Source organism: Anopheles merus, chromosome 2L (assembly GCF_017562075.2).
Source record: "Anopheles merus strain MAF chromosome 2L, AmerM5.1, whole genome shotgun sequence".
Lineage (NCBI taxonomy): Eukaryota > Metazoa > Arthropoda > Insecta > Diptera > Culicidae > Anopheles > Anopheles merus.
The window spans coordinates 7,417,967-7,444,926 of NC_054083.1; the positions used below are offsets into that span (position 1 = coordinate 7,417,967).

Consider the following 26,960-nt stretch of genomic DNA (forward strand, 5'->3'; position numbering starts at 1 on the left):
TTGACGAAAAATAGTGTGAGATATAGCTTACGCAATTTTGTTCGATAATCGTTTCAAGTGTCCCAAGAGTGCGCGGATCAAACGTATTGAATGGATATATTGTAAGTTGATTTAGTAATTTGATTACACACCAATCATTACAAACCATTAGATTAGACAAAACAGCAGCCGATGTCAATCATAAAGGTTTGTACAATAAACGTGTTTGGTGCACGAGTCCGGAAAATGTTTGCATGATTAGAGAGAATTATTGATAAGGGGCACACACCATTCGGGATCCAACGTGTATGCATGCAATCATGATGCACCTGGGTTCTTTCGTATGATTTCGTTTATTCGATATTGCTATGGGATGCAAAACGTTCAGTATTGTGGTTTTTTTTGTTAACCAAGGTCTCTAAGCCACGTGCATAATTTAATAATTATCTTTTAAATGTATAAATGCTTGGGATTAGGCAGAATGACATGACAAGAAACCAGTACAAAGATGTGCTTGTAGCGTAGACAGTTAGGCGAGATAATCGGCGAATGCAGATACTCTTCCCTGTGCAGTTGCTTTATGGGTTTTGCGATTGCCTTACACCTGTTACCATGCTGGACATGGGGATTTAGGGTGAGTCGCTTATTCGCTTTTCTTATCAATAAACCGTTGGCAACTAGAGAGGGCCGTACCGATAGAAAGGCTGCACGAGCTGTGCTGGCAAGACTACCCTTTGTTCAGGGCAACCAATGTAAGCTTTCCAAATAAATAACAAAATCCGTAACCCACCAGGAATCAGCTGTTCGATGAGAATGGCAACAGACTATGATGTTGCCACCCGTGAAGGAAAGTCCTACTTGATATTGTTTACAAGTGGAAAGTATTAGCACAAATTGGACTTTACCAGATACAAAGAGTACTTCAGAATATAAAATTAAAAAAAAATCGCATCAATTGTATGGGTTTTTATTTTTATGTTTTAAATTGTGAAGGAAAATATAACCATATTATTAGCTTATTATTTACCTCCCGTGTTCCATCACACATTTTCTGTTTGCTGAACTGTCGCTATACATAACAAGAAAGACAGCACAAGAAGATAAACTCGCCAAATCCTGTTTTTAGTAGCTTCTCGTTGAGTTGACCATTTTTACCGTCTAACCGGCTTTGATAAAGATTCGAGAAAAGTTGCGCGATGATGCGACCACCTGCAGGAGTATCTATTTTAGTCGAATGGAATTCAATAAACAAAAGAGCAATAGTCAGGCTACAAGCAACTATTTAAATCGTTGACGATGGAAGTTGGTGTAGCAATCCTGTTTTAAAACAATCGTAAAAGATAAAACATTTGTTTATTTTTGAACTTGAATTAAAATTGAATTCGAATGAATTTTCGTTTGAAAAGATCAAATTTAATATAAAGAAACTGCAGTTCAGAATGAAAAAGGAAACAAAATAAAATTGCATCCAATTTGCATTTTGTAAATTTGATAATATTTTAACAAACTGCCTGTATGATGGTATTAGTAAAAGTGGCTCGTCACGTAGGTCTTGTTGTCGTGACCGTAGGTTTTTATTTATTTAACATTTGCTCAAAAATTATCATTCCCTGAGATTCTGAGTTCAAGAAACGCTCAATAGGCGTCTACTATTAGAATTGTTAGCACTAAACATATATATTTTTTATGTTACCAAAGTTGCTTATTGTAAGTAGAATTTACACTGCTGATAAAACTGTGTTACAAAAGGAATTGTCTGCACTGGCAATGCCCATGGGCTGCTCGTGATCATGTGCGAAATCCGGTTTCAAACACCGAATCCGTTTGTGACATCATTGAGTCGTAAGGCATAAGTTTGTCACATATAAAATGGTATTGTGTTCTTGGGAAGTTGTAGATTATTCTGGAAAAAATCAAGACGTCCAAAGCGAGGGATACAAGATTTCGATATCTTAAAGATCAAATCTGAGGAGAAATGTACGAGATTGGGGGAAAATTGTAAAATCTCATCTATTGCTTTATTTCGGGAAAATTTGCCATCAAGCTAGGTTTGATTTTATGTTGAATTCAAATAGTTTTTAGTAAGAAAAAATGAAGAATGCAAACTTGTTTATCGATTACTATTGAGCTTTTCAAATATATAATACTGAAATAAAGAAAATGTGTGGCATCATCAGAGTATAGCAGCTAGTAAAACTAAATGTTTCTCGGGTAGTTGAATAGTCTTTTTTTTATTAAATACATGGTGTGGATGACTTTATTTGTGTAATGTAGCGCACGAACGCCATTGTATACGATCATGAAATGAGTACAGTTACAATGTAAACGATGTACGTTAGCTTTTAAGGTTTCATTGTTGCGGTTTTAGGAGTTTCTTTGTCTGTGTGATTTGTTTCCTTATTGCCCCATTTATTTTTTTGTATCGGGGATGAGTAACATATTACACTATGCTTTTGTATCAGGATTTAATTAGTTTTGGTAAGGATTCGCAGCCCCTCATTGGACAGCTATCATTTTGTAGCTTTTGCTTGATGACATCATTTGTTTTTTGTTTCGGTTTTAGTATCGCACTTCAATGTTGCTAACTTGTTACGACTGCAAGGGAAGTCCTGGAAAAGCACTAGCGTTTTCGATTGGTTGTTGTTGTGAGTGTTTTTTGCTTATTTTATACAATTAATGTAATAACAATACGCTTGTTCTCGAGTGTATAATTAATTAGTACGAATAAATGCGCTTAATTGCGTATGCCCTGGTTGTTCCTAGTTTTGTGTTCTAATGCACCACATAATTTATCATTGATTCGTCACATGCCATTTCATTTTTGGTAATAAATAGTGTTACGAAATCTATAGTTATTATTTGTATGCCATGGCATTATACTGTATTATACAAACTTATACAACTATGTAAAGAACGTCCGATGTCTTTTATTAATCAAATCTTGCACTGTTTGCATGACTTATATAGCAATAAATAGTTTTGTGATTTTAGATATTAATAGCAGCGTAATGGAAAGGCATTTCCGGTTATGCAAATAAGCACATAAGCTCGCATTGCTTGGTCCTTCAAATTGGGGTTGCAGTTATTTTGGAATGATCGCTAATGGCATCAGAAAAATTGTTAGAATAAATTTTAAACAAAGAATAATTTTGCAACGTTATTGCAGCTAATGCACAAGTCTGTATTACAAGGCAACGTTACTTGTAAATTCATTTTGAATGCAGACAAAATGTGTGTTATAATTACTTTAATTAAAACTCTAAAAGAGTTTTATCTAAACGATGAAATATTAAAAGACAAAAGGAAAAAAGCGTTGGTCAAAGGAAGATTATTTCTAAAATGTCTACCAACACCACTAAACAATATTAAGTATTAACATAGAATGCTTGTTTTTCGATCAGGGGTCTCCAAACTCCCCACAGCGCAGACCGCGTTGCTTCAAACTAAAGGACTGCTTTTGGGTCTCGCGCCATAGTTTGGGGTCCTTTTGTGTTAGATTAAATATGGAATGGATAACAAAATGGAACCTACAATCAATTGGTTCATTGAGCTAAATAATCATTGACTCGTTATCTAAAAAATGGTAATAAAATCTAAAATCACAAAACTAGATATTCACTATAGGTCGGATTTTATCGAAAATATGTAAACATAATTTAATGGTAAGATAATAAAAAACAAAAGAATTTGTAAAACAAATCCATTTGAATGTCTTTTCAACACTACGCATTACTTACAGATGAAAAAATAAAATAGTTACTTATACATAACAAAATCACTCAGGAATGTTATTGTGGTTTGATGTACTATTCTAATCTTAACAACATAACCCACAGCAATGAAAAATAACTTACCCCGCCTGGAATCTAACTGGATAACTGTGTTAATTGCATTCATAATAATAAATGCTACTTTTCTATAAACTAATATCGCATCGTCATTTTCGAGGATACCATTGAAATGTAATGTAGTAAGGTAAGATAACTAGTAGTTGGTAATTACTAAGGTAATGTCGAATAAGGGTGGCTTTTTATCCTAAGGATAATATCTAGAGGTCGAGATTATGTTTCCTGCGTAGAGTTGGTTGACTTATTGGCGCATTGAAACAACACTGCTACAACCTAATGGATGGATGGATGGATATCGTAATTCTAAAGTAGAATAGTCTTTTGAAGTTTTAGTATGGTAGATTTTTGCTACAATCTAATAGAAACGAAATTTCGCCAATTTAGGGTTTCACTACAAAACATTCCAAAATTTTCTACTTACTAACGAAGTTACTAAAGAATTAATAAAAACGACACTGAGCCGCTCATACCGGAACTTTGCTCGATTGTATGTATATTTTGTATTAGTTCGAGCAGTTTAGCGAAGACACAGTTCGTACAACATAACGCTCGCTAGATGACGCAGTAAAACGGAGCGTAGAGATACGGTGACTGACCACTAGATGTCGCTTGCAGTTGTTTTATTTTTCTGATTTGTTAAGCTCGTGCAACTCCACACTTTGGTCTTCGAGGCTGCGTTTTATTTCAGCTAATGCATCGATGAGAAGTTGTTGTTTTGCATCTGTAAGTAAAATAAATGATTTAGTTTCTGCACTGCCTTAAATGGTGAAATATATTTTGTTTCAACGTATTGTTTTTGGTTGTTTGTTTACCTGTATCATGATGAAGGCTTCGCTGTATTTTTTCGAACGCTGCACTGCAGGTGTATATCTTCCGTTTGAGTGGCTCACTCTGAGGACAGTAGCTATCATCGGTAACTGGGGAGCCTATGTCCACTGAGCGGAACGAAATAAGCGGCGATTTGTGCATTCCCACGGCACTCGATGCATGGTTGCTGATAGCATTGGTGTCTTCTGGGTAACCATAACCATTTTGCCCATCCTCACCGTTTGTGAAGGCAGGACCGTGTATCGTGTGGCGAAAGTTATTCATCTGCTTTCCTACGACGGGTTTGACCGTTGGTTGCTGAAATGTCGCTGGCTGAGGATTGATGACTAAGTTTTCCTTGTTATTGTTATTGGTTGTACCGGAACGATACGATTTACCATGAGCTTTGCTGTCCAGATTTCGACTGACTTCGTCTGAATCAGAATCTGATTCAATATTCAGATGTGGGCTTTGGCTGCGGAACCGTCTTCGCATGATGGTCGGTGATTTTGGTATCATTCGCCGCGGAGGTGGCGGAGGCGGGGAAAGATTGGCACTTTGTTTAAGATCGTTTGCCAGTGCCTCCGGTGAACAAGGCGGTCTAGCTTGATGGTGGATGAAGTTTGAGACATGTGTTTTGCGAGGCACCAGAACACGCGTATTTTTGGGGCTGTTTGGAGCCGACAGTGAGCAGGAAGTTTCATAGCGCAACACCTCCAAGCGCTTATTTACGATAACTCCTTCGGCGGGGTTTAATTCTGCAGGATTGCCCGCCCCATCGGTACACTTTTGTGAGCATGTTTTGGCCAGCTCTCGTTTTAAGTCAGCCTCGCAGTTGCGCAGCATTTCGACCCGCTTGTTGGCCGGTGGGTTACAAACGCGACGCGGGCTGGAAATAGTGGTTGAGGTAACGGGCGTATCTTTCGAGAGCGACGGCGTTGGTGGAGGCTGCGGCTCACGCGGAGGCAATGGTGGCGGCACTGTGGCTAGGTCCTTGATGCAAATGGAGCTATTGCTCTTCATGGAAAACAGGATAGATTCTGCTTCGTGAATCAATTGTTTGTACTTAACATCCGCCTCCAGGTCTGCCCGAAGCAGCGCCTTTTCACTCTCGGAAATTGCCAATATTCGGCTGTGCAGCGAATGCACTTCGGTGAAGGTGAGCGAGTTGCATCGGTTGGTGAGGGGAGAGCCCCTGGTGGGTGTACGCAATTCTTGGTCCTGCTGGTTTCGCCTCAACGACACAGGAGTACCGCCTAAACTGCGACAACCACGGCTCACAACGGCCGTTGAGTCTCCTGCACCCGACCCGACACTCAGGGCGGAGTGATCAGCCGCACTTTTCTTCCTCGTACGTACCAGCTTCTTTCGACGTTTGGAGCCACCGCCACTTTCGTTACTACGTTTACTGCGCTGGATGCGTTGCTGCTTACAGGACGCCTTTCGTTCCGGGAACTGATGGATCGAGCAGCTGGTCGTGTGTCGATAAGTTTCCTTGTCCGGTACCTCCTGCACCGAGCCCGTATCGATAAAGTCGAGATCGAGAAGATCATCCGTATCACACTCGTCGCCCGCATCCTGACCGGTATCAATGTCTGTTGGACAGTCCGTCGGATCGGAGTCACTACAACTGGAAGGAAACAGATGTAAAATCCGTGACAATGACCGATGAATAAAAGTTGCTCACCTCAAAATGTCAGTCTCCTTTTCATAGTGGTAACTTTCGTCAAACTTGCCCATCATTTCGTTAAGGGTAGCATCTTCGTCACTGTCCTGGTTGGAGCCAATCGTTACCGGTGCTGACCTACTATCTAGGCGAGAGAGGTCTGCCATCTTTTTAAGAGTTTTCGGCGTAAATGGCTTTCTGTCAACGATCTTCTCCGTAGACGAGCTTGAATCTGTGTCGGAAAGTGCGTTTGATTTGCTGCAATTATGCGATTGACATTAGATTGTTTTCAGTGAAAAAGAGCCATAAATATAATTGCCGATGTATCTTACTTATTATTATTTTTATTGTCATCTGTACCGCTGCTTGATTTGATGCCGGAGGAAGTAGATCCAGAATCCGGTTCCGTTCGCTTGACGCAGTTTGCACTAGCAAGAGCTCCATCGGCTGTCGTCAACCAAGGGTTCGTTCTAATTCGGCACCGTTGGCGAGGTGATGGTGCTGCATCAGAAAATAATAGAGCGTTGTTTAGTGATAGAAAGGAGAAATGTACTGAAGCGTTTGCAATAACTTGATGGGGAAATTATTGCAAAACCATTCCAAACCATGAATTGTTTTTAAATTTTCTGCAATTTAATGTATAAATTGGAAGTATTTAGCTTAGTTGTTCTAGTGCATAATTGATGTATTAAGTTGAAGAACAGGTCAACGTTTAAAGATCAAAGTAAAAATAAACTTCCACTTAAATCCCTCTCTCTCTCTCTCTCTCTCTCTCTCTCTCTCTCTCTCTCTCTCTCTCTCTCTCTCTCTCTCTCTACCCCTTTCTCTACCTCTCTCTTTCTGTTTGTGTTGTTGGTCTGCAAGTCCAAGACGTCGTTATGACGTGGCCCGGTTAACAAAAATCGCATGGGTTTCTTTATACGAATCCATCAAATAAAATCATATATTTTTTATACATTCATACATACTAGTGATGGACGGGTTGACCCGAACCTACCGGGTCGGAACCATCCGTGCGCTCCGGGACGTAATTTTGGTTCCAGTAAGTTCAGTAGGTTCGTCAAGGCATATGCGACTCCGACCCGTGGGTGCAACGAGTTAAATAGGTTCGTACGAGTGCAATAGGTTTGTACAAGTTCGGTAGGTTCATACGAGTTCAATAGGATCATACGAGTTCGGTAGGTGCAAACGTGTTCAGTAGGTTGAGTTATTTAACAGACGGTGAAAGTAATGAATAGAAGCAAACAGCCAACTTTAGAGAGTAAACTTCTTAGTAAGCACGCAATCGTACCAGGGAGGTCATACCATATTACTACTGAACTTGAAGACACCCATTAAACCTATTACGGCTTCTAACTTGCTTGATCCCACTGATTCAACTGAATCTATTGAACTCATATGCACCCACCAAACCTACTAAACTTATTGAACTCGTATGAACCTACCAAACTCGTATGAACCTACCAAACTCGTTGCACCCACGTGTCGGAATCGATTTCGGCCTAGCTACACCCGACTCCGGGTCGATCTGTTAGTGTAGTCGTATGATCCATCACTAATACATACAAAATAATCAAATTAAATCAAATACATAATTCATATATAAATGAGTAATCTTTGCTTATCACACCAAACAAGGTTCAAAACTCAGACACATTTATATTATATTTTCTTTTCAAAACATTTTCGTAACAATTAAACAAAATTGGTTTTTTCTTGTTATTTTGGTTTTGTTATGTAAAACAGTAAAAAACAGTGAGAAAGTAAAACCTTTTCCGTTTCAAAGTTATTCAATATAAAGTATTTGTATCGCTGAAAACTACCCCACTATTGGTACCTGTACTCTAGCGGCAAATTAAAAATTGCTATGAGCACAGAAACAGTTCAGGCTTAAAAATGGTCCCATCTGGAGGACTCTCCTACAAGCGTATCGTTTGCATATTCCAAAATGATGCTACTTGAGGGATGCTAGCAATGTTCACACCTTTTTGTTCAAACATCAGGAATTTCTAGGCACGTCATGGTACTGTGCTAAAGGGCGTATAATTAAATTCAATGCAATGGAAGAGCAAACTCCTCAAAAAGGCAAGTTACAGCGAAATGCATTTAAACACCGGTATGCATAGCCGACGGAGCAACTTAACAGCTATGTGGCATCTTTTGCACATGGTGTAACAAGTTGAAAACTACTCTACCAGCTTCATGGGGAAAAGTTGGGTTCGATGGAGGTAGCTACCATGATGCTAGCTACCACAGTTTTTTAGCTACCACGATGGCTTTAGAGTTGGAAAAGTTCATTTCGGCTCGCTGTAACGTAATGTGCGCATTAAAATTATTTTCTTCAGCCCTCCAAGTGAAATCTTATGGAAGGATCATATTTCTCATCCCGGTACGAGAGTTTTTTCCAACTGTTTGGGTAGCTCCAGGATGCATTTGCAGCATTTTGTCGTACAGTGGAAAATAGTACATCATGTGCATAACCTATAAATCTGTAGTACACAATGCAAATGACGTTGGTTTGGCTTTGATAAATTCTATTGAACAATACACGCCATGACACGATGAAACTTTGCGAGGAGAAAGAACAGCAACAAATGCCATGTTACTTATTTGCATTATACTCACATTCAATGCTACGGTAATGCTGCATGCCGAGGTTCTTCTGCATAATGGGACTCATTGCAACTGCATTCGGAGGCTGGTTTGACTGCGGTTGGACTGTCGCTGACGGTTGCTGAAGTTGAGATAAAACGCCCGTGCCATTTCCGCTTGCTGCACCGAGCGTGGGCTTGAAGCTAGACAGATTGGGTGCATTCGGAACTGGAGCTCGTGGTACGGAAACGTGCTGAAAGCCAAACGTGTGAGGAAAGAAACGAAACAGAGCAAACCAATCATTGAATCCTTTCGCAACACTGGAGACACGGTGCGAAATGGGGAGAAGTTTCGAGAGACGCGTAAATTGGTCGTCTGTTTATGTGAAATCATCGGGAGGAAGTGGGAATGGGCAAACGGAACAAATGCCACGTTATTCACGTGCTCGTAGCAGTGGAGAGTGTTAAAGTGTGATATTAAACAAAACCAAACCAGGAAAGAAAAGAATGCAACAGGGCACGAATAGAACGCACACTGGACGAGAGCAGATAATGCAGTACAAAAAATAGACAGGTTTTGCAAACGAAAATTAAATTCCCTCAATAGAAGTAGTAAATAAAGTGTTTGAACATACATACACAGAAAATGCTGAAGGATGTCTGGAGAGAATATTAAAGCCGTTTTGAAATGCATTCAGAATAAGAACTAGAGCATGCTTTTGTGAGCTGTTTGCTGGACTGTTCACTGCGTGACGCAAAGGATCTGTTTCTTACCGATTCCGCGTCGACACAAAACTCCACGTGCTTTTCCTCGATGCGATTAAGGGCACATTTGAATTTGGAACCGTTCTCATGATGGCCTGGAGCAGCTGCACTAGCAGAAACCGCGGGTCCAGTGCGATCAAACCCAGCCGAGGTACGCCCATGCAGTGCTCCCGGTAACGTCGTGCCTTTGGGAAAGTAGTGCGTCCCCGTACGGATGTTGATGTAGTATTCGGGCGTGTAAGAGCAGCCACCTGCCAAAGATAAAATGAATACAAATATTTAATCGGTATAGATTATAAAGGGCATAAGAAGGGGCTGTTCTGATCCTAGAAACAGCAGCTTCAAGAGCCAAGACTAATTTTTTTTCCAACGGAATGATCAATGACATAGCGCAGATCTGGAATGGGACTATTTGGAAAACAGGAAACCAATCCTAAATGTTGGCGATGTTTATTCAATTTCGTTACCACCTTCAGCTTTCAGTTGACAAATGGGTGTGTTTTCACATTTTATGGCACAATAAAACGTTGGGACACGTTGGAATCTTTTCTTGTTACTCGTAGGGGGATGTAGAATCACACCGGAAGAAATGCGACTGTTCCAGTGAGCAACGGACGAACGAAGTAATAAAACCATTCATCGTGACTTACTGAGGATGTGGCACAAAACGACCACAAACAAGCGTTTTATCTTGCGAGCTGCATGTGAGCAGAGGAAAACGCTTTGTTATCATCGTTCGTACACAGTAGTCGGCTTCCGAAAGCTCGCGGTTTTTCCCCGGAGTGTGGCTGTCGATGAGGAATTGGGGAAGGGTAATAAAATTGAACAAGGATCCAGAAATGTTCCAATTGCGTGTATGTATATTGGCATTTTTTTTGTTTACACGAGTGTATAGGACCAAAGTGCCATTTTGGTTCGATTGCTGAAACGACTAGGAGGACGATAGGGAGCATTAAATCAACCAAGGTGAGAAAAATACTTTGAAAAACCCGTGAGAATGAAGAAGCTAAAAGAGTGGCGGAAGGCAGTAGGAATAAATGCAATTTAATAAGGATGTGTTTGTTATACAATAGAAGTGATAGCGAACGATACGGTTGTGAATCGTAATCGTTTTAAAAATGGTCCGATCAGATGTCTGCATACTATTTTTTGTAGCTTTATTGTTATCAAGGTGTGTGAATTAGTGAAGCTACACAAGACTATACCATGGGGCTGAAGTTGGTAGCAATAACTTTTGTTGGTCATTCTCGAATTTATCAGCGGATTTTCCTAAAAGCGGACTGAGCGGCCGCGGGGGGCGCTTTAGAAAATGAGTCGGCCTAAAGGGTAACAAGGCCTGTACTTAAACCTCCACATGTTAGATCGCTTTTACAAGCAATTGATTTTCTATTCATGCACGTACGAACAGAAAACAAAATCTATCCCAAAGTAGTACATTCTTACAAACAAGTTTGTGGAATGCGTTGATAACGTTGATAGCAATCAAAAGTTGTAACAAACTTAAGAGATAATGTTTGAAGGCTTAGACAAACTCGACATATTTTCACACACTTCTATTTTAGAAAAGAAAAACATAAAACCCATATATCAAAAAAAAAAACATAAAAAATCACTACCGGTAGCACGGATGAACAAAATTTACTCTTAACTAATTTAGGATAATATACTTGGCATTTGTAAAAATATATTCAGTATAATAAATAAATAAAAAAACAAATTTTAAGGAAACTAGGGACCCCATTTCGATCCCCCGCTTAGGGCCGCGAGATGCCCCTAAATCCGCCCCTGATACAGTTTTATGTAGTATAGAATTAGAAGGTTTGTTAAGCATATCTGCTGATCCCTACAAGACTGCAACAATACTGTACTTGGAGTGAAATAATCATTTGCCAGACCATAATCTTAGGAATGATTATTGTGATAAAGAAGGAGATAAAGTAGGTTTATATTAGGACTGTAAAATGTTTGTCTTGTCTTGCCAGTAATACCTAATGTCAATAATGCTAATTGCCTTATGTTTTTTTCAACAATATAATAAAGAGATCTCGGTTCGAGATACCCAAAACAAGAATATACTGAAGAATATATATAATACATAAGGAATATAACACAGCTCATATTTACTAGTGTAGCGACCTTGGCTTGGCCGCAACGATTTCGGCTGGTAATGCGGCGGCTACGAATACGGCGGCCGATGATAATGAGGCGGACAACGACAACGAGCTCGACCGATCGGATAATCGAAGCCGAAGATGACGAAGAGGAGAATATATCGGGGTGATCAACGAGCTGGAGAGAAACTGCAGCGCTCTTAACTGGTGACGGTCTTAGTGTGCGGATCGAATGATCAATTAAATAAATGGTAGATTCTAACTTAAACTAATAATTAGTCTTTTCACTAGATTGCGGAGGAATTATCCGAAAACATGCGGACGTGTCCTTTAAACCAGTGCTCTCCAACCTTTTTAAGATCGCAGACCACTTGCCTTTGAAAATACATTTGCCGCAGCCCACATCGATTGAGGACATGAGGCATTTTGAAGACTTAGTTTAACGTTTCTTTTTTTTTTCAAAAATAGGTTTTTATCTTATTCTAGGCATGCCTGTTGAGTACTTAATCCTGATTATGGGAAAAAATTGTGCGATATGTATAGTAATTAGCTTCTTAATAATAGTAATTACCTAGTAATAATCTTCTTAAAAAAAATTTCACGGACCACATCCGTTAACGCCACGGATCACAGGTTGGAGACCACTGCTTCAAACAACACACGTTACATATTTCGTTTGTTAAATTTGACCATTCACAATTTCATTTCGTGTATTTGATTGTTCAATTGTGTTGAACTAAAGCTAAAAAGTGTACGGAGTAAAGACCAAAAAATCATCGAATATGCACTGCACAACATTCTAATGTATTCCAATCCAATGTAAGCATATAATTCTAAATGAAATCGGTGCATTCAACACACTACGATTACAAGTGTAATTTCGAAGTTGTATCATTTGCGGCACTATCACATCGTTGCGCATCGTAGTTGGGCATGTAACATAATCCTAATTTATGTCGATCGATGCAGACATCGCAAAGTTTAAAGCAGTGCTCTAAGGCTCGTCATACTTTAGCGAGGAATTGGAACGAGTTCGGGACCCAAAAGGATAAATTTATTTCCTAGCTAATGTTCCGCTTTATAGGCTATGAGTGTTACTCAGATTGCCTCATACCTCCCACACTTTGTACTCTCTTTCATCGGTAGGTTGTTTGAAGCTCATTCTGATTTTGAGTGGGAGATTCACTTTCAACACCATGGCATGATCCATGAAAACATGATAGGTTATTTGCATAACATGGCTTTGCTTGGACGTGCTGACCCAAATCATCGTGTCCCTCTATTGCCTGGGATAACGCAACATCTTCCCTGGTTTCCAACTAGGAGCTAGGAGCTGACAAATTTGAGCGCTCGATGTAACATTGGTCACCGTTGGAGCAAGGAATGGTTCACGATATTCGCGGCTGTAGTTACAGTTTCCACCGAAGCCTAAATACGAAGCGACACGTCAACATCAGTGCTAAAATAGCAAACTAGCAGCAGTTGGGCCCGGGTCAAAGCTATTCGTCTGTAACCATCCGAGGTGGTAACATCCTGCGCTTTGTTTATGGTAGGCAGTAAGGGATGGCTTCAACTCGGTTTGTCGACTAAGTTCGTTGGGGTTTCACTGTGTTTGCCTCGTACAAGGAGCAAGTTGGCAGATGGCAACAGCAAGAGAATGTTTCTAGTAAACAGTTTATTAGCATACAAATGTTGATAAGTTAGCTGTGATTTTTCTTTACGTCTTTCAATGCAGTGAAAGGGGTGTTCATTTTCGCAGCAATGGAGGGAATTTTCCAAGTATGTATGAATGTCACAAACCTTCTCCCAAATATTCTGCTCCATGCGTTTTTTTCATTCCCGTACCCGATAAACTTTCTCAGTGGTAGAATACATTCCACAACATTGTGCGGATTGTATGGAGTAAGACGGGAATGATGGTGCGGCGTAATGGGTCTGGAGATTGGGATCCTTTACGTTCTGACAAGTTATTATTATTTTTATTATATTTGAAAAGGTATAGGCATTTCGCTTCCCACCTGTATCGAGAGCTCGGAAGCCAGCAGTAACTTCGACCGAGCACGATGGTTTGAGGAATGTTTTGCTGTTTCCGTATGTCGCCTGCACCATTCGGGGTAGAATCTGTTTTAGGTAGTATACAGCAAATGTTCCATGAAGTGTTTTGTTTCGGTTGGGTTGATGGTGAAAGGCAAGGAGAGAACTTAAAGTATCATAAAGAGATGGAAACATTTGCCTTCTAGCAAAGCATGTAGGCAATGCCTTTGATGCTTTCCAATAAGCCTTAATGTATGGCCATGTGCATGCAAAGAGGCACTCGACAGGCTCATCAACATCGAAGAATGAAGTGATTGTCGACTTTTGGTAACAATAAGCAATAAGCATAAGATTGAAATTTGACGCCCTGCAGAGGGTTGAATGAGTTTGTACGTTTGGGATTGAAAATTGGTATTCAAATATATTGTAATGTTATGATATGAGTTTGGAATGGAATAAAAGTTGTGGAAGACACGTGTAAGTTTTCGGTGCCAGTCTGATGGTAGTTAAATTAAATGAGTGTTGTATTTTAGAGATAATAATATTCTATTTAAAGATATATCCGAAAAATATATATTTAGTATTAAATTTGGCCGGTCTCCTGGTACAGTCGTCAACTTGTACGACTTAACAACATGCCCGTCATGGGTTCAAACTCCGAATAGAGCGTGCCCCCATATGTAGGACTATCCTGCCATGTGTAATCAGTACGTCACTGAAAGCTAAGTTTTGATGAATATTTACATTGAATTGTACGCTTACATAATAGAGATATGAATGAGCAAATATTGCATAGCTCATTCCTGTTATAAAAATTAAAGTAATTAACCCATTTGCCCCACAAAAATCGTACGGTTCTACTGTTAAAATAGTTCGTCGTTTCGTTTTACATCCGAACTAAAGAGGAACTATTTCCTCTTTAATAAAAAAGAAAAATTAAATACCATTATTTTCTAAATTTAGCATCGTATGATACCATATCAATGCCTATGTACGTAGCTGAAAAGGTATCTCCAGAACGAAGAATGATTAAAGCAAATCAATATAGCTTGCATTTAATCGTATCATCGTTTTTTTTTACTCGGCAACAGTTGTGCATGACTTGTGAAGCCAAATATTATTCCAGTGAATAATCAAAGGAATACTGGTGATAAAAAGTTGAGTGATAATTGAAAACGCCATCCGTGAAAAGAATTGCTGAGTTCAAAAATTACATCAGTACAGTTTTAACGTTGAGACCCGTAAACATGATAGAACGTGGTAAGGACAGTAATTACCGACTTGCTAGTAACTAAAATGCTAATCCAATTGATACAGTACCTTGGCTAATTTTATTTGCTTTACATGACTTGACTGGCCACCTTCCAGAACGAAGAATTCAATTAAATGTGTAATGTGCCAGTAGCGAATGAAACGTATCATTAAAGAAGATGACCGGCGCCGATAGAAACTGAATCACAACGACAATGGAAATCGTGCGTGCGACGCGCGTGACGCAGCAGTATTGCGTTTGTTGAATTTTGATTGATTGCTTGGAAAAGTGCTACAATCATCGTTCGACTGGGATCGGTGCGTGTTTCAGTATTCCAACTAAAGAAGATTTTCTTTTTGATACGCCAACAAACAGTTGAGTCTTTGGTGTTGTTTTATTTCTATTCTGAGAAGTTCATCAATCTATAGTTGTCCCTGAGGATAGTGAAGAGCAGTAAATTTGCTAGTTCGCTGCTAACCGCTTCAACTGGTAATGATAATGTTCTTGTTTCGTGTATGAAGGTGTTGATCTACTAGCTCTGGGAGCTGAGATTATCTGCCTTGCTTATTTAAGGGAAGAATACCCTGGAGACACATAAGTGTCTTTAGTTTTCTTTAGGTCACTGTTGAGCACAGTAGAGCTTGGCATGGAAAACGAAAATTGTACCAAACGGAAATGAGGTTTATTCCCAGAATAGAATAGAAGTCAGCAAAATAGGGGGATCTTTGGTGTTTCTTATCGTATCTTCAATACACGAAAGATGCCAAGCGGAATTGTAGAAGAAGTGAGTCTGCCAGTTGTTCCTTGCGTTCCGGAATAACCGTCTATAGTTGAGAATGTTGCCAACATTAAAGGTAGTCAAGTAAATCGCATTAGCATAAAGGCCGTACCTTGCGTTCTATAACTGGCAGTGAATCTGAAGTAGTATACGCACCCTATACCCTATACCCTATGCCAAGGGCAAAAAAAAAATGCAAATCATGTAACAAACGCAGGAAGCGGCCCCTAGTATCTTGGGTAAATACAAGATGAGTGATGATGGAAAATAGTACCCTTTGCCCCAGGCATGGTTCAGGCATCTAAAAGACTGGATAACTAAGAAACTTCTGGTCAGTTATTGCGGAATGTAGTAGCGTTACACGAAGTACAATGCTAGGAAATTTGCTACGGGTCCCGTTTCGAACGTCAAACTCGGAGCACACTACGCTCATTGTGGATGAATCACATTAGCGAGTCAAAAATAAGTGAACCCGGCATTCTGCAATGGATTTCGTGGATTTATGTTAGGTAGAATTAGCGAAGTAAAGCGGTGGAAAAAAGGATGATAATACAACAAATTACGAGTCAAATTATCATATGTAAATCGAGTTTTCCCAGATTTAGGCTTTTATAATATTACCTTTTATATTATATTGATATAACTTTATTATATATTATTGACTTTATTTAACATGACCTTTTTACTGATCGGCTTTATTGGCGTTGGATTTACTGTAAAAAATGATTGTTTTCTATTACACTGCTCTATCGATACCGTTTCAGTGAAATGTAATTAGTATATTTAGGCGAAATAAAAGACCGAGAAACATACAAGACCGAACGCTTCTCGCGAAACAAGAATAAAAATATATTAAAAACACGAGTTTTTTAACTGGAATATAGTATTTAAATTATCTTTTAATTAATGAAAGCAAAAAGTTATTTTAGAGTTAATTATACGTTCAGCGAAACAATACAAAAGTAGTAACATTATGATTTTTAGGGATAAGGATTATGATGAATCCTCATAGGCAATACGTTTTCAATTACTTATGTGTAAAAGCTGTGATTCCTTAACAGTGATTTTTGATGCAATCGTAAATCAGGCACGTACCGTCCCTCATATTTTTTATAACGATCTATTCAAATTAGGAAAATGAAACGAGCTTCCTGTTCTGGCGACTTCGTCAACGTTGGAATCCATCATATCTCGCTGATTGAACCAACCCCAGACACATAAAAAAATAATGGCACAACATAAAAGAAAACACAGCGATTCATCTAAAGCGCACGGCAGTACAGAGCTGAAGAGCATTATTATGCTTTTCGTCCAGCAGTAGCTAGTGAATAGCTCGGACGATGAACGGCTGTCCGGTTAGTAACCGAAACAAAAGTGTTCGACATATTGAAAGTAGAATAGTTTACGACACATTTTGGGCCGTATTTATTACAACGTTGATTAGAAGTAGATACATTTTTATCTCTGACGAATACTATCCCGTTCAAAGTGAGTATGTTTTGCTATCGAAGCCAAAACTCTGCCCGTTCCGTCTTAAGCAATTGACGATAGAAAGAAGCATAGTATAAATTCATTATAGTTCAGACAACAGCTGAGCACGTTGTTCTGCCGACGATAAGTATACTGCAGCTTATCTTGCATATAAAAATTATGACTTACTGAACGATAAACCGCCATATGTCGATAAAGCATAGGGCCACAAAAAGGACACGAGGAACAGTGGGAAGAACTACAACAAAGACGCCACAAAAAGGTAATGGAGAAGAAAAGTTGTTCCGTGACACACTTACCCGGTGACGTGCCATCGGTGGAATATCCGGTCGAGTAAGCACTTTCCGGCGATGAAAGCGTATGACCCATCGGGCCATGCGAATGGTGATGGTGGTGGCCGTGTGTTGATGGATGATGCAGATGGTGTACGCTCGGTGAAGGTGTTGGTCCATGGGCGCCAGCTTGCGATGCTGGTGGTGGTGAAGATGACGATGGCGACGATGACAATGGCTGCTTTCCCGGCGGAAGTGGTTGCAGCGGTGGATGCAGATGTGTCGTGACGCTATTGATTTGGTACTGGTGCGGGTGATGGTACGGAACCGTGCTAGGGGAGCAGCCGGTTGAATTGGTGGCTGCGTTGGTATTATTGTTATTTACATGATTCAATTTACTGTTGCTAACATTGATGGTGCCACTATCGGGTGCGTTCGATCCGCTGGTGGAGCGGCTTCCTGTCAGTTTGTGGAACTTGTTGGCAAAGCTGGACGTCAATGCGCTTCCACCGAGGATCGATTTACCACCTCCGGAAGTCGACGCGTCGACGGGAAAGCTATTGTTATTGTTATTATTATTGCCATTGACAATACGATTACTCCCGGCGCTAGATGCAGCTGAACGTTGGACAGGTGAGGTACTGGTTGAAGTGCCTCGCGCTGGAAGTGGGGAAGCATTTTTGCTGCTGGTTGGTGCACGGTTACCATTAGTGGAATTTGTTGGCTGATTGTTGGAGGAGTACACTAAGTTGTTGTTATTGTGCTGTTGTTGATGTTGTTCATAGTAAGGATCGAATTGCTTCGAGGGTGGATTTTGTTGCTGCAGGAGTTTACCATACTTATTTTCGCTGTTTCCACCCGATCCAGCCGTTTGAATGGTGGCCCTGGCAGTTGGTTGTGGTTGCTGTCCATTCAAACTACCATAATGAGAAGAAAGCGTTCCAGTGGCCAGATGGTTATTGTTGTTATTGTTGTTGTTGACGCTATAATGAATAGAGTTAACAGACGAGGAGGAAGACGAACTGATGCGTGTTGAGGTTGGATGCTGTCGCTTGTTTCGGGTACTTTCGAAAGAATGCAGCTCTTCTAGCAGTTCATTGCTTGAGCTTGTGGCAGCCGAGTAGTTGCCTCGCGTACCATTGGACGTGTGTGACATCAGGTGTCCATTGTGCCCGGTGGAAACTGACCCCGTACCGGTCATGATACCCCTAGAGGGGCCGGTGTTTCCGGCGTGGAAGTCAAACTCGGGCATGGAATAGGGGAGCGCACAGTCAGCTGCATACGAATCGACGCTCTTCGAGTAGTACACGTTCGTTGGGCCCGTTTCTAGTGTGTAAGATGAGCCGTTGCGCGAAATGCTTTTTGGCGATGAGACACCACAATTGTATTGCTGGTAGTGCTGTTGTTGATTGTGAAATGACGCTGCCCCAGATAGGCCATTCACGGCACCATATCCGGTCGTAACGAGCTCGGCACCTCCATCATGCGCTTGTTTATTGTGAATTCGGTGATGTACGGGATAGTGATCAGATTTTGGAGAAATCGGCACATTATCCTGATTTGGCGAATGCCAACCACGGCGACTGGTTGTCTGTAAACGAAAGATAGTATTACTAGGTTAACTAGATAATTCAACATTTTAATCTGATTGGCGGGATGTCGTCCAAAGAAAATGACAGATCTAATGCTAGAACAATTGAATTGCTCTGCTATATGTTTCAATATTCATTTAAAACTATAGTCAATTTGTTTCACAAATTTGCGATGCTAAAAGCTTTATTGCACAGAGTAAAAGAAGAAGAAGGAGTAGCTGCATTGCATTAGAGTAAGAATATTATCAAACTTACATGACTTTGGATAGGGGAAACTTCACTGCGTCTTGCAGGACTGCCGATGTTGGAATCTGTACCAAAGGTACTGCTTTTGTATCCATTTTGGGACGTCAAGACACTGAAGTTATTGCTGTGAAAAAAAAAAAGAATTGAAAAAATCATTAACTATTGGAGCAGTCGAACAAGAAAGAGCTATAGTATTCACTTAATGTTTGCATTCTTCTTGAGTTTAAAGATTAAGTATTGCTACCAAATGTATAGTTAAGAGGATTAATTGAAATGTAGTGGTATACATTATCGGTGCTGTGGTCATTTTTCAACGCCGGAAAACAAATGACATGAAATTAATTATGCAACACACAGCAATACAGCACACAGCACAGCATAACATACCCTATGAATGCCCAACATTGACTTCTAATCTGTAGCTGGTTGGTTGTAGAGAGTAAACGCTAACTTTAATGATTAAATTTAGCAATTGTGCAAAGAATAGCTGTAGCAGTTCTACTAACGAAATAAAAAATTGTTCGTGCTTTCTATTATGTGTAAACGGTCTCATCTGGGATTAGGGAATCGGGAATCCGACAACTGCATTTGTTCAAAGCTTTCCCCTATGAGCATTTCACATTCGTTAACTCAATTGGTTGTGAAAGTGAAAAACTTATCAAGTGTATCATCAAATTGTGGCCGCTTGTCGAGTAGGATCTGCAGAAGTTTCAGAAAGTTTTCCGCATGGTGTACAAGAATGTACGTGTCATAAAGAGAGTACGTGTGGTTAGAAGCACGTAATGTTAGATATTAAAGCGGCAAGCATTTCTTAGAACAATTTTAGTATGACCAGATGTCAACATTTGTTCAAAATACATATGGCCTGAGTTGTCGTCCTAAAAAACATTGCTCAAAATAGGAAATAAAATCATTTATAATGGTTTGCACACATTATTTTACCAAATATTTAAAATGAAATGCCAAACATAGTGTAGTGGTTACGAAATTTATTCTTATATCTATTGGGCGTCGTTGTGCAGCATGAAGAAAAGTACCCTAAAATATAACAAGGATCGTTAAATACATCGTTTCCACTCGTGATCTTTTTTCGAGTAAACCAACCCTTTAGATTACTCTATAGTGCAAGCATAGAAAAACGAGCACATAGCAACAAACAAGAGAGCCTAGATTAAAACAGGTCTAGAAGGAACTTCCTGTTTTACGGATTCTGTGGGGAAACTTTCTCGACACTATTCTTAGCTTAGCTATGGCAAGCACTCACACTACTCTTTTTTCGTGGTTTTAGTTTTGTATTGCGGCTATTCGAGTTTTCTCTTTGGTTTTATCGTTTACAGTAGAGCGATAGTGAAAAGAAGACAATGAATAGAGAAAGTATTTCGATCCCATGACCGACCGGTCGATAATTTTTTTTAAGCACATTTCCCAGTGGAAAAATAAAACCTAGATGCCCCCTAGAACCCTTTCCCTCGATATGCACGGGTCTTAGGGAATAGATAATAAAAAACAGACCAAAGGGACTACTCTGAGTGGAGTGAACGGTGAAGAGAGCTGGTCGGAGTATACCGTGTAATTATAACTAATGCGTAGAATAAAACTAGTTGTAATACTTCTTGGAAAGATTCCATGCAAATTTTTCATAGTTTTTGATAAATGACAAATATTGTACTATATGATTCATATCAAAACTCTTTCTCGGTGATTGGAGTATCATCTTTTCAAGAACCGCAAAAGGGAAATATAATAATATTTAAATTCTGTATTACACTGTCACTGACTTCATATTGTAGAATAATGTGCAACAACGAAAACATTAGGCAAGTATTATGGCTGTCTCATTTGAAAAACCTTGAGTTTTTCTGTATTTTTATATATTTCATATGCCTTTATAGGTTTTGTTTTGTGTTTTAAATTACTACGATATTATTACGATACGAACATTACATACAAATAAATGAAGTTATTTGAAATCCAACCAATCGCACCATGATATTAGCTATGATTTGAAAATACGTGATCAGCTGATAGAATAATTAGAAATGGAAAATGAAGCCTCGGTAGACACACAATGTGAAGTCACACAAATGAAACGAATTAAATCAGAATACCTTACAAAGGAGGAACAATAATTGGTGGATTGAGAATATACACATTGAGTGAAACAGTGTAAAGCTTGCTGTCGGCTATTACCGTTGGAATATAGTGTATGTGTGTGAGTGTGTGTGTGTATTGGTATGTGAGTCTGCTGAAGGTTTGTTAGAAAGCTCATGTGTACAAAAGAATCACAACATGCTCATAAATGTTATCACTTGAGGTTCACGAGAAAAAGAAACCATCACCACTCAGTATCTAAACCATTACGTTAATTAAAAAAGTGTTGTGGAAGATGTCAAGAGCAATCCTGTGACATGAGTTCTTGAAAGGAACATTCAGGAAAATCCCTAATAGTTATTATGGAGGTAGACATATTTCTATTCACATCTTTAACATTTTATTGATGTTTGTAAAACATATGCTTATCTTTGTATAACAAGCTGTGTTGATTAATGAAAACCAAAGTAGCAACGTGCTCAGATCAATATTCACACGACGTTATTCAATGTGTTAAATTGCATTACAGCGTAAAATGGTAAATTACACCATTTGATTTTAATGAAGCTTTCTAGAATCAGTAGTGGATGCAAGCTCGGTCAATATCATCATACACACATAGCTGCATGAAATTAAATTTTATCCAACATGAAATTCATCGCGCTCATCCAATTTTTCAGAATGATCCATGCAGATGTCAACGCAGTTGAAATGCGACGTGACGGAACAGAAATGGTAATCGGATTTCATTTACACATGGAATCATAGTCGCGAATCGTTGCTCATGCACGAGAAATGACGTATAAACCAGGAGGAATGAGTGTATCGGCGTTGTCGTTTTGGCTAAAGGTTCGTTAGCTTTTTGGATTGAAGCTGGTGTGGGGTCTTAGTGAAAATGTAACAATCGAGAAGGGTATGACTGTTTCACTCTACATGTGTGTATGTAGCAGATAGAAGGAAAGAATAATTATAATACACATGATTTACAATTTTACGTCATAGGGGCTGATGTATTTAGTATATGGTCATTATGCTATTGATGCTATTGATCATATATGCTATGAATATGAGATGTCATACGATGAAACCTCGTATTTAAATAACATTTCGTATCATAGTCTACCGGCTATCTCATAAGCAAATTTAGTTAAACGTAGTAAAAAATATGAATACATATATTTGTGTTTTCGGATACATCTGACCATTTTGAAAAAAATCTTTAAAATAAGTAAATATTCTATAGAAAAGGAAAAATTAAAAAGGATAGAGTTGAATACATTCTGAAATAGTTTGAAATTACCCTGGATGTCTGGGAACTTGTTTATAACATGTATAGTTATGAAGTGTTTACTTAAAATGCCAGCGCATCACTTTTAGAGTTCGTGTTTTGTTGCATTCATGAACAAGCATAAAGATGGAGAAAGAAAAGTTGCTAATAAATAAAGCTCAAGAATCAAGAGTCATTTAGACAGAAATTACTCGCCTACTGTCAATGATAAATAGAAGCGATTGGTAAATTGCCAAACACAGCAACGAACCGCTAACTGTCAGCAGGATGGATGATTGGATACCAATACAAATCTGTCTAGACAATGTACAATAGGTTTGCCTTCGATGCTATCGAGGGAATGGAATCTTTTGGCAAATCTCTTGGTACATCGACAGTCCCATGAAATAATTGTGCTGAAACCGATTTTCTGCAATGAATTTGGCTTTATTGCCGTGGCTAAAGGAATGAAGAGAAGAGAAAGCATCTAGCGATTTTAAATCATCCATTCGAAGCACATTCAACGCTGTTCCAGACGATGTTAGCCTAAAACACAGAAGACATGGCCTTGCGTTAGAAATAATCAGGAAATCGATTTCATTTATTATTGGCTCATAAAATGTTCCATGGGAGTTGTGCTTAGCTTTTTTCGATTTTTTTTTTCGCACTCGTCCCGATCGTTTGTGCTGAAGTGTTGAAAGATGTCACTTAATTGAGGCGTAAAATCAAATCGTACCGTCTGCGAGCTGACATCTGTCAGCTTAAAATGGGTTTTCTATTTTCTGGCTGAGGAGAAAACAACGTGAGTAGATTCTTCACAGAAAGACGAAAGCGTCCTCCATCAACACTCATGGCAGCTCCAAATCGAGTTAGTGACACATAAAGACTGGAATAAGCCGGTATGAATGGAACTTGCTGAAAAAAAACAAGGACGGAATTGTTTTGAGCCATCAGCAGTTTCTATTTTTGCGGCTCGAAGAAAAGGTAAAAATGGTGCAGAACTGTCGATATCGCGGTCGTTATTCCTTTATTGTGAGCTTGAAAGCAAATATTTGGTAAACTCTGCGACGTATAACAATCGAAACCTGTACAAAGAGACAAAAATACACGAAGGTATGCAAAAGTACGAGCAACTGTGTGTGCATAGGCACAGCAATGATGGATTGCCTTTGCAGAATTGTCTCGAAAAGCTTGCGCAACGGACTGTTTAGCGCAAGGATAGGGAAGGATATGATGCTTGAATAAGAGACATTGTCTGGGTAGCAAAAGTTCCATCTTGTATAGCACGGACTATTCCAGCGAGCTCGGAACAGTTTATGGATATCCTTAAAGTTTGTGACTTGTGCATTGTGGTACACATATTTTCTATTGAGTATCGGGTAAGCTTGAGAATTGTTTACGGAACTATAGAGTACATGCCACCATAACTACGTCGTACAGTACGTCGGCACACGTTTGTATACGAAGAGTATTGTTGGTAAAATATTCTATTCGTTGGCCAGTTTTTCATCAACATCATCATTCTCATCGTAATCATGTGGTGCATTCCAAAGATGTAGTCATTCCAGACAAAACCGCAATTGTTTGTTGAAGGCTTTTGGGGTGAACATTTCAAGGTCTAATAAAAAGACAGACTTGACAGCAAAAAGTATCTTGTCGCTTTGCAATGTGGTTCCATGTTGAACGGTACATAAATGGTCTGTATCTGCAACGTACGTTATTCCTACAATCATGAAATGCTGAGTAATGAAAACTTGTCGTGAGTCTGCTTCTGCGGATCTCGTTTTTTGTGAGAGTAGTTGTTATGGCAAACTTAAGAAACTTTCAGTATGTCGAATGAGCTTTGAGTATGGTAAAAAAAATAGTAGTTTATACAAACTAAAAAATATTAATATACATTTCACCTAAGAGTTACACATTTGAATAACTAGTGGTGTTAGTTTTTGGCGATGAAACAGCATTAAAAATGAAGTTTGTAAAGTAAAGAATGGTAATGGGATGGAAATCGAACTATTTTAGTTTTTATTTTATGCAATTTAATCAGTATAGGCGTAATCAGTATAGGCTTGCCTGATGTTAATGGTGTAAAAAGTATATTTTATCTTTATAAAACGCTCTCAACAGACTGTATCTATGAAGTAAGTCTGTTATGTTTTGGACGTGTATTCCAATAAAGTTTGAGTAACGTTGAAACCAATCAAGACGTAAAAACATAAAAGCTGATTATAGTCGTTAGATGTTTTGATCATGTTATGTGCGGTGAAGCAAAATTGCTCTTTGTCAATCTGCATTGCAACAACGAAAGGTAAATGCAGCGTAGTTGCAGAGGCTAAGGACATTTGGGAAGTGAAAGTTGAACGAGTCCGTATGGCACGTGCATCGGTAGCAAATGATGGCTCAGAATGAATGTGACATGAGTTTTTTTTTGCATAGTCATATCTTATCTATCTATCTATATCTGTTAAACTTTCGTTTTCATTATTTGTTTGTGAAATTACTTGACACCATCTGCTAGAAACGCAGAGTAAGCTTTCACGGGAGTCCATATTCGGGAGCAATATGAAAAACATAGTTTAGTTTAGTTTAGCAGATTAGTTCAGTTTACTTCAAAAATGAAATTTGTGGAAATGAGGATTGGAATCAACGATTTTCCTGTTCTAAAGTATAAACGTATATTAAGTTATGTTATGATCGAAAGTCGCCGTTTTTTTTAATAAATTATAATTACAATTTAAATAACTATAACAACTATTATCAGAATTGAGCTCCTTCACCGCTCTTAGCAGAAAATTTTGTTGCATGAAGCATAACTAAACAATTATAAATATAATTATTTAAGAACCAGATGAACGTTTCAATTGAAGTCACCACAAAAGCCTCTATGTCAAGCATTTATTTTGAAATATATCCTTTCTGCCGAAGCAAATGTTTGAATTTGTACGTGATGTGGCTAAAAGCTAATATCTACACTAGAGCTTGTGAAATAAACAATGGGTTACAGTGTTTTTAAATTAGGTATACAAAAACAGAGCTATCCAAACAAAAAGCTATAAATAAAAATGATACCTCTACTTCAATTTGTTGTAAAAAAAAGTTGCATTCTTCATCCTTTTCGATAAAACTGTTCTTTTTTAGTACACAAGGCTCGTCTTGATTACAAATATCAGATTTCTACTCTTCCATGACAGAAGGTTATACAATGGCGTATATCAGTGAATCCCAGCATCGTATCCTTTTCGTAATATCCGATTCGACTTACCCGTTGTTTCCGGATTTATTTTTGTTTCCCTTTTTTCTCGGTCGCACAATATGATTTTCCATCCATGATCGTAATTTGGAACCAAACATCTTTCGTTTCCCAGTAGACTCATACACAGCAGATAAATCTTTTTGTTTTATCTGGAATGGTGGCTGTTGTGTTAAAATGAATGTCTTATTTTTCGAACTATCACTTAGAGTAGCGAACACTTGGAGCTCGTGGCACGTTTTGTGATGTCACTGCTAAATGTAGTTGGTTAGTATTGGCTTAAGTGTCACTGTATTCGGTAGACTAGAAATGTTCTGCAAGTTGCTAATGTTTTTTGTTTGCTTTAGTAACCGTTCTTTGTTCGCAGTGTACTCTTTTCTTTCGTCAAACGTGCTCTTATTTTTTGGCACACGCAACCGCACTTTTTCGTACATACATTTTTATACAATCTACACTTCCTACATTGAATGTGATTGTACGTTTCCTTTATCCGAGCGAGTAAACGAAAAATACGCGAACAAACAAACACAGACGATGCGAAATGAAATACGAAGAGCTACACTTAATTCACTGGCAGCTTGTCAGCCACTTTAGATATGGAGCAGAGGAATAGCCTTTGGCGTCTCGTGTTGCTAGTAACCTGAAAATGAAAAGAATAAAGGAAAAAATATGTTTAATTTCTACCCATTTCACATGAATTGCATTTCTTCGTAAATACGATTAATTTTTTTGTAAGGCCCTTTCTTTGATAACGCCGAGCTGACGTCGAGTATTGTTGTTTGGGCAAATTTTTGTCTGAACTATTCACATTCTCTAGATTTTTTGTATCGTTATTATCAGGTTTGTAGGGTTCGTTTGAGGAGAACAAAACGGTAAAGGATTCCATAGGAGACCGACATCAATGAGATTAATAAGAGTCTTGA

At 38.9% G+C, this 26,960-nt stretch overlaps 1 protein-coding gene across 8 annotated transcripts in view; it reads right to left on the minus strand.

Annotated features, from left to right (window-relative positions):
• Positions 1-1,454: 1,454 nt before the first annotated feature.
• Positions 1,455-26,960, minus strand: part of LOC121594903 — a 58,166-nt gene continuing 32,660 nt past the window's right edge. For 6 of the 8 annotated variants that reach the window (XM_041918720.1, XM_041918721.1, XM_041918719.1 and 3 more), the window contains exons 3-11: positions 26,050-26,677; positions 19,442-19,556; positions 17,622-19,185; positions 9,666-9,907; positions 8,926-9,145; positions 6,633-6,801; positions 6,322-6,558; positions 4,640-6,264; positions 1,455-4,548 (exon numbers count right to left, since the gene is read on the minus strand). In XM_041918720.1, the coding sequence (XP_041774654.1) occupies positions 4,448-4,548; positions 4,640-6,264; positions 6,322-6,558; positions 6,633-6,801; positions 8,926-9,145; positions 9,666-9,907; positions 17,622-19,185; positions 19,442-19,556; positions 26,050-26,138 (4,362 nt within the window). In that variant the 5' untranslated portion in view covers positions 26,139-26,677 and the 3' untranslated portion in view covers positions 1,455-4,447. The remainder of the gene's footprint in view (positions 4,549-4,639; positions 6,265-6,321; positions 6,559-6,632; positions 6,802-8,925; positions 9,146-9,665; positions 9,908-17,621; positions 19,186-19,441; positions 19,557-26,049; positions 26,678-26,960) is intronic. The other 2 variants (XM_041918722.1, XM_041918724.1) reach the window with 2 other exon arrangements.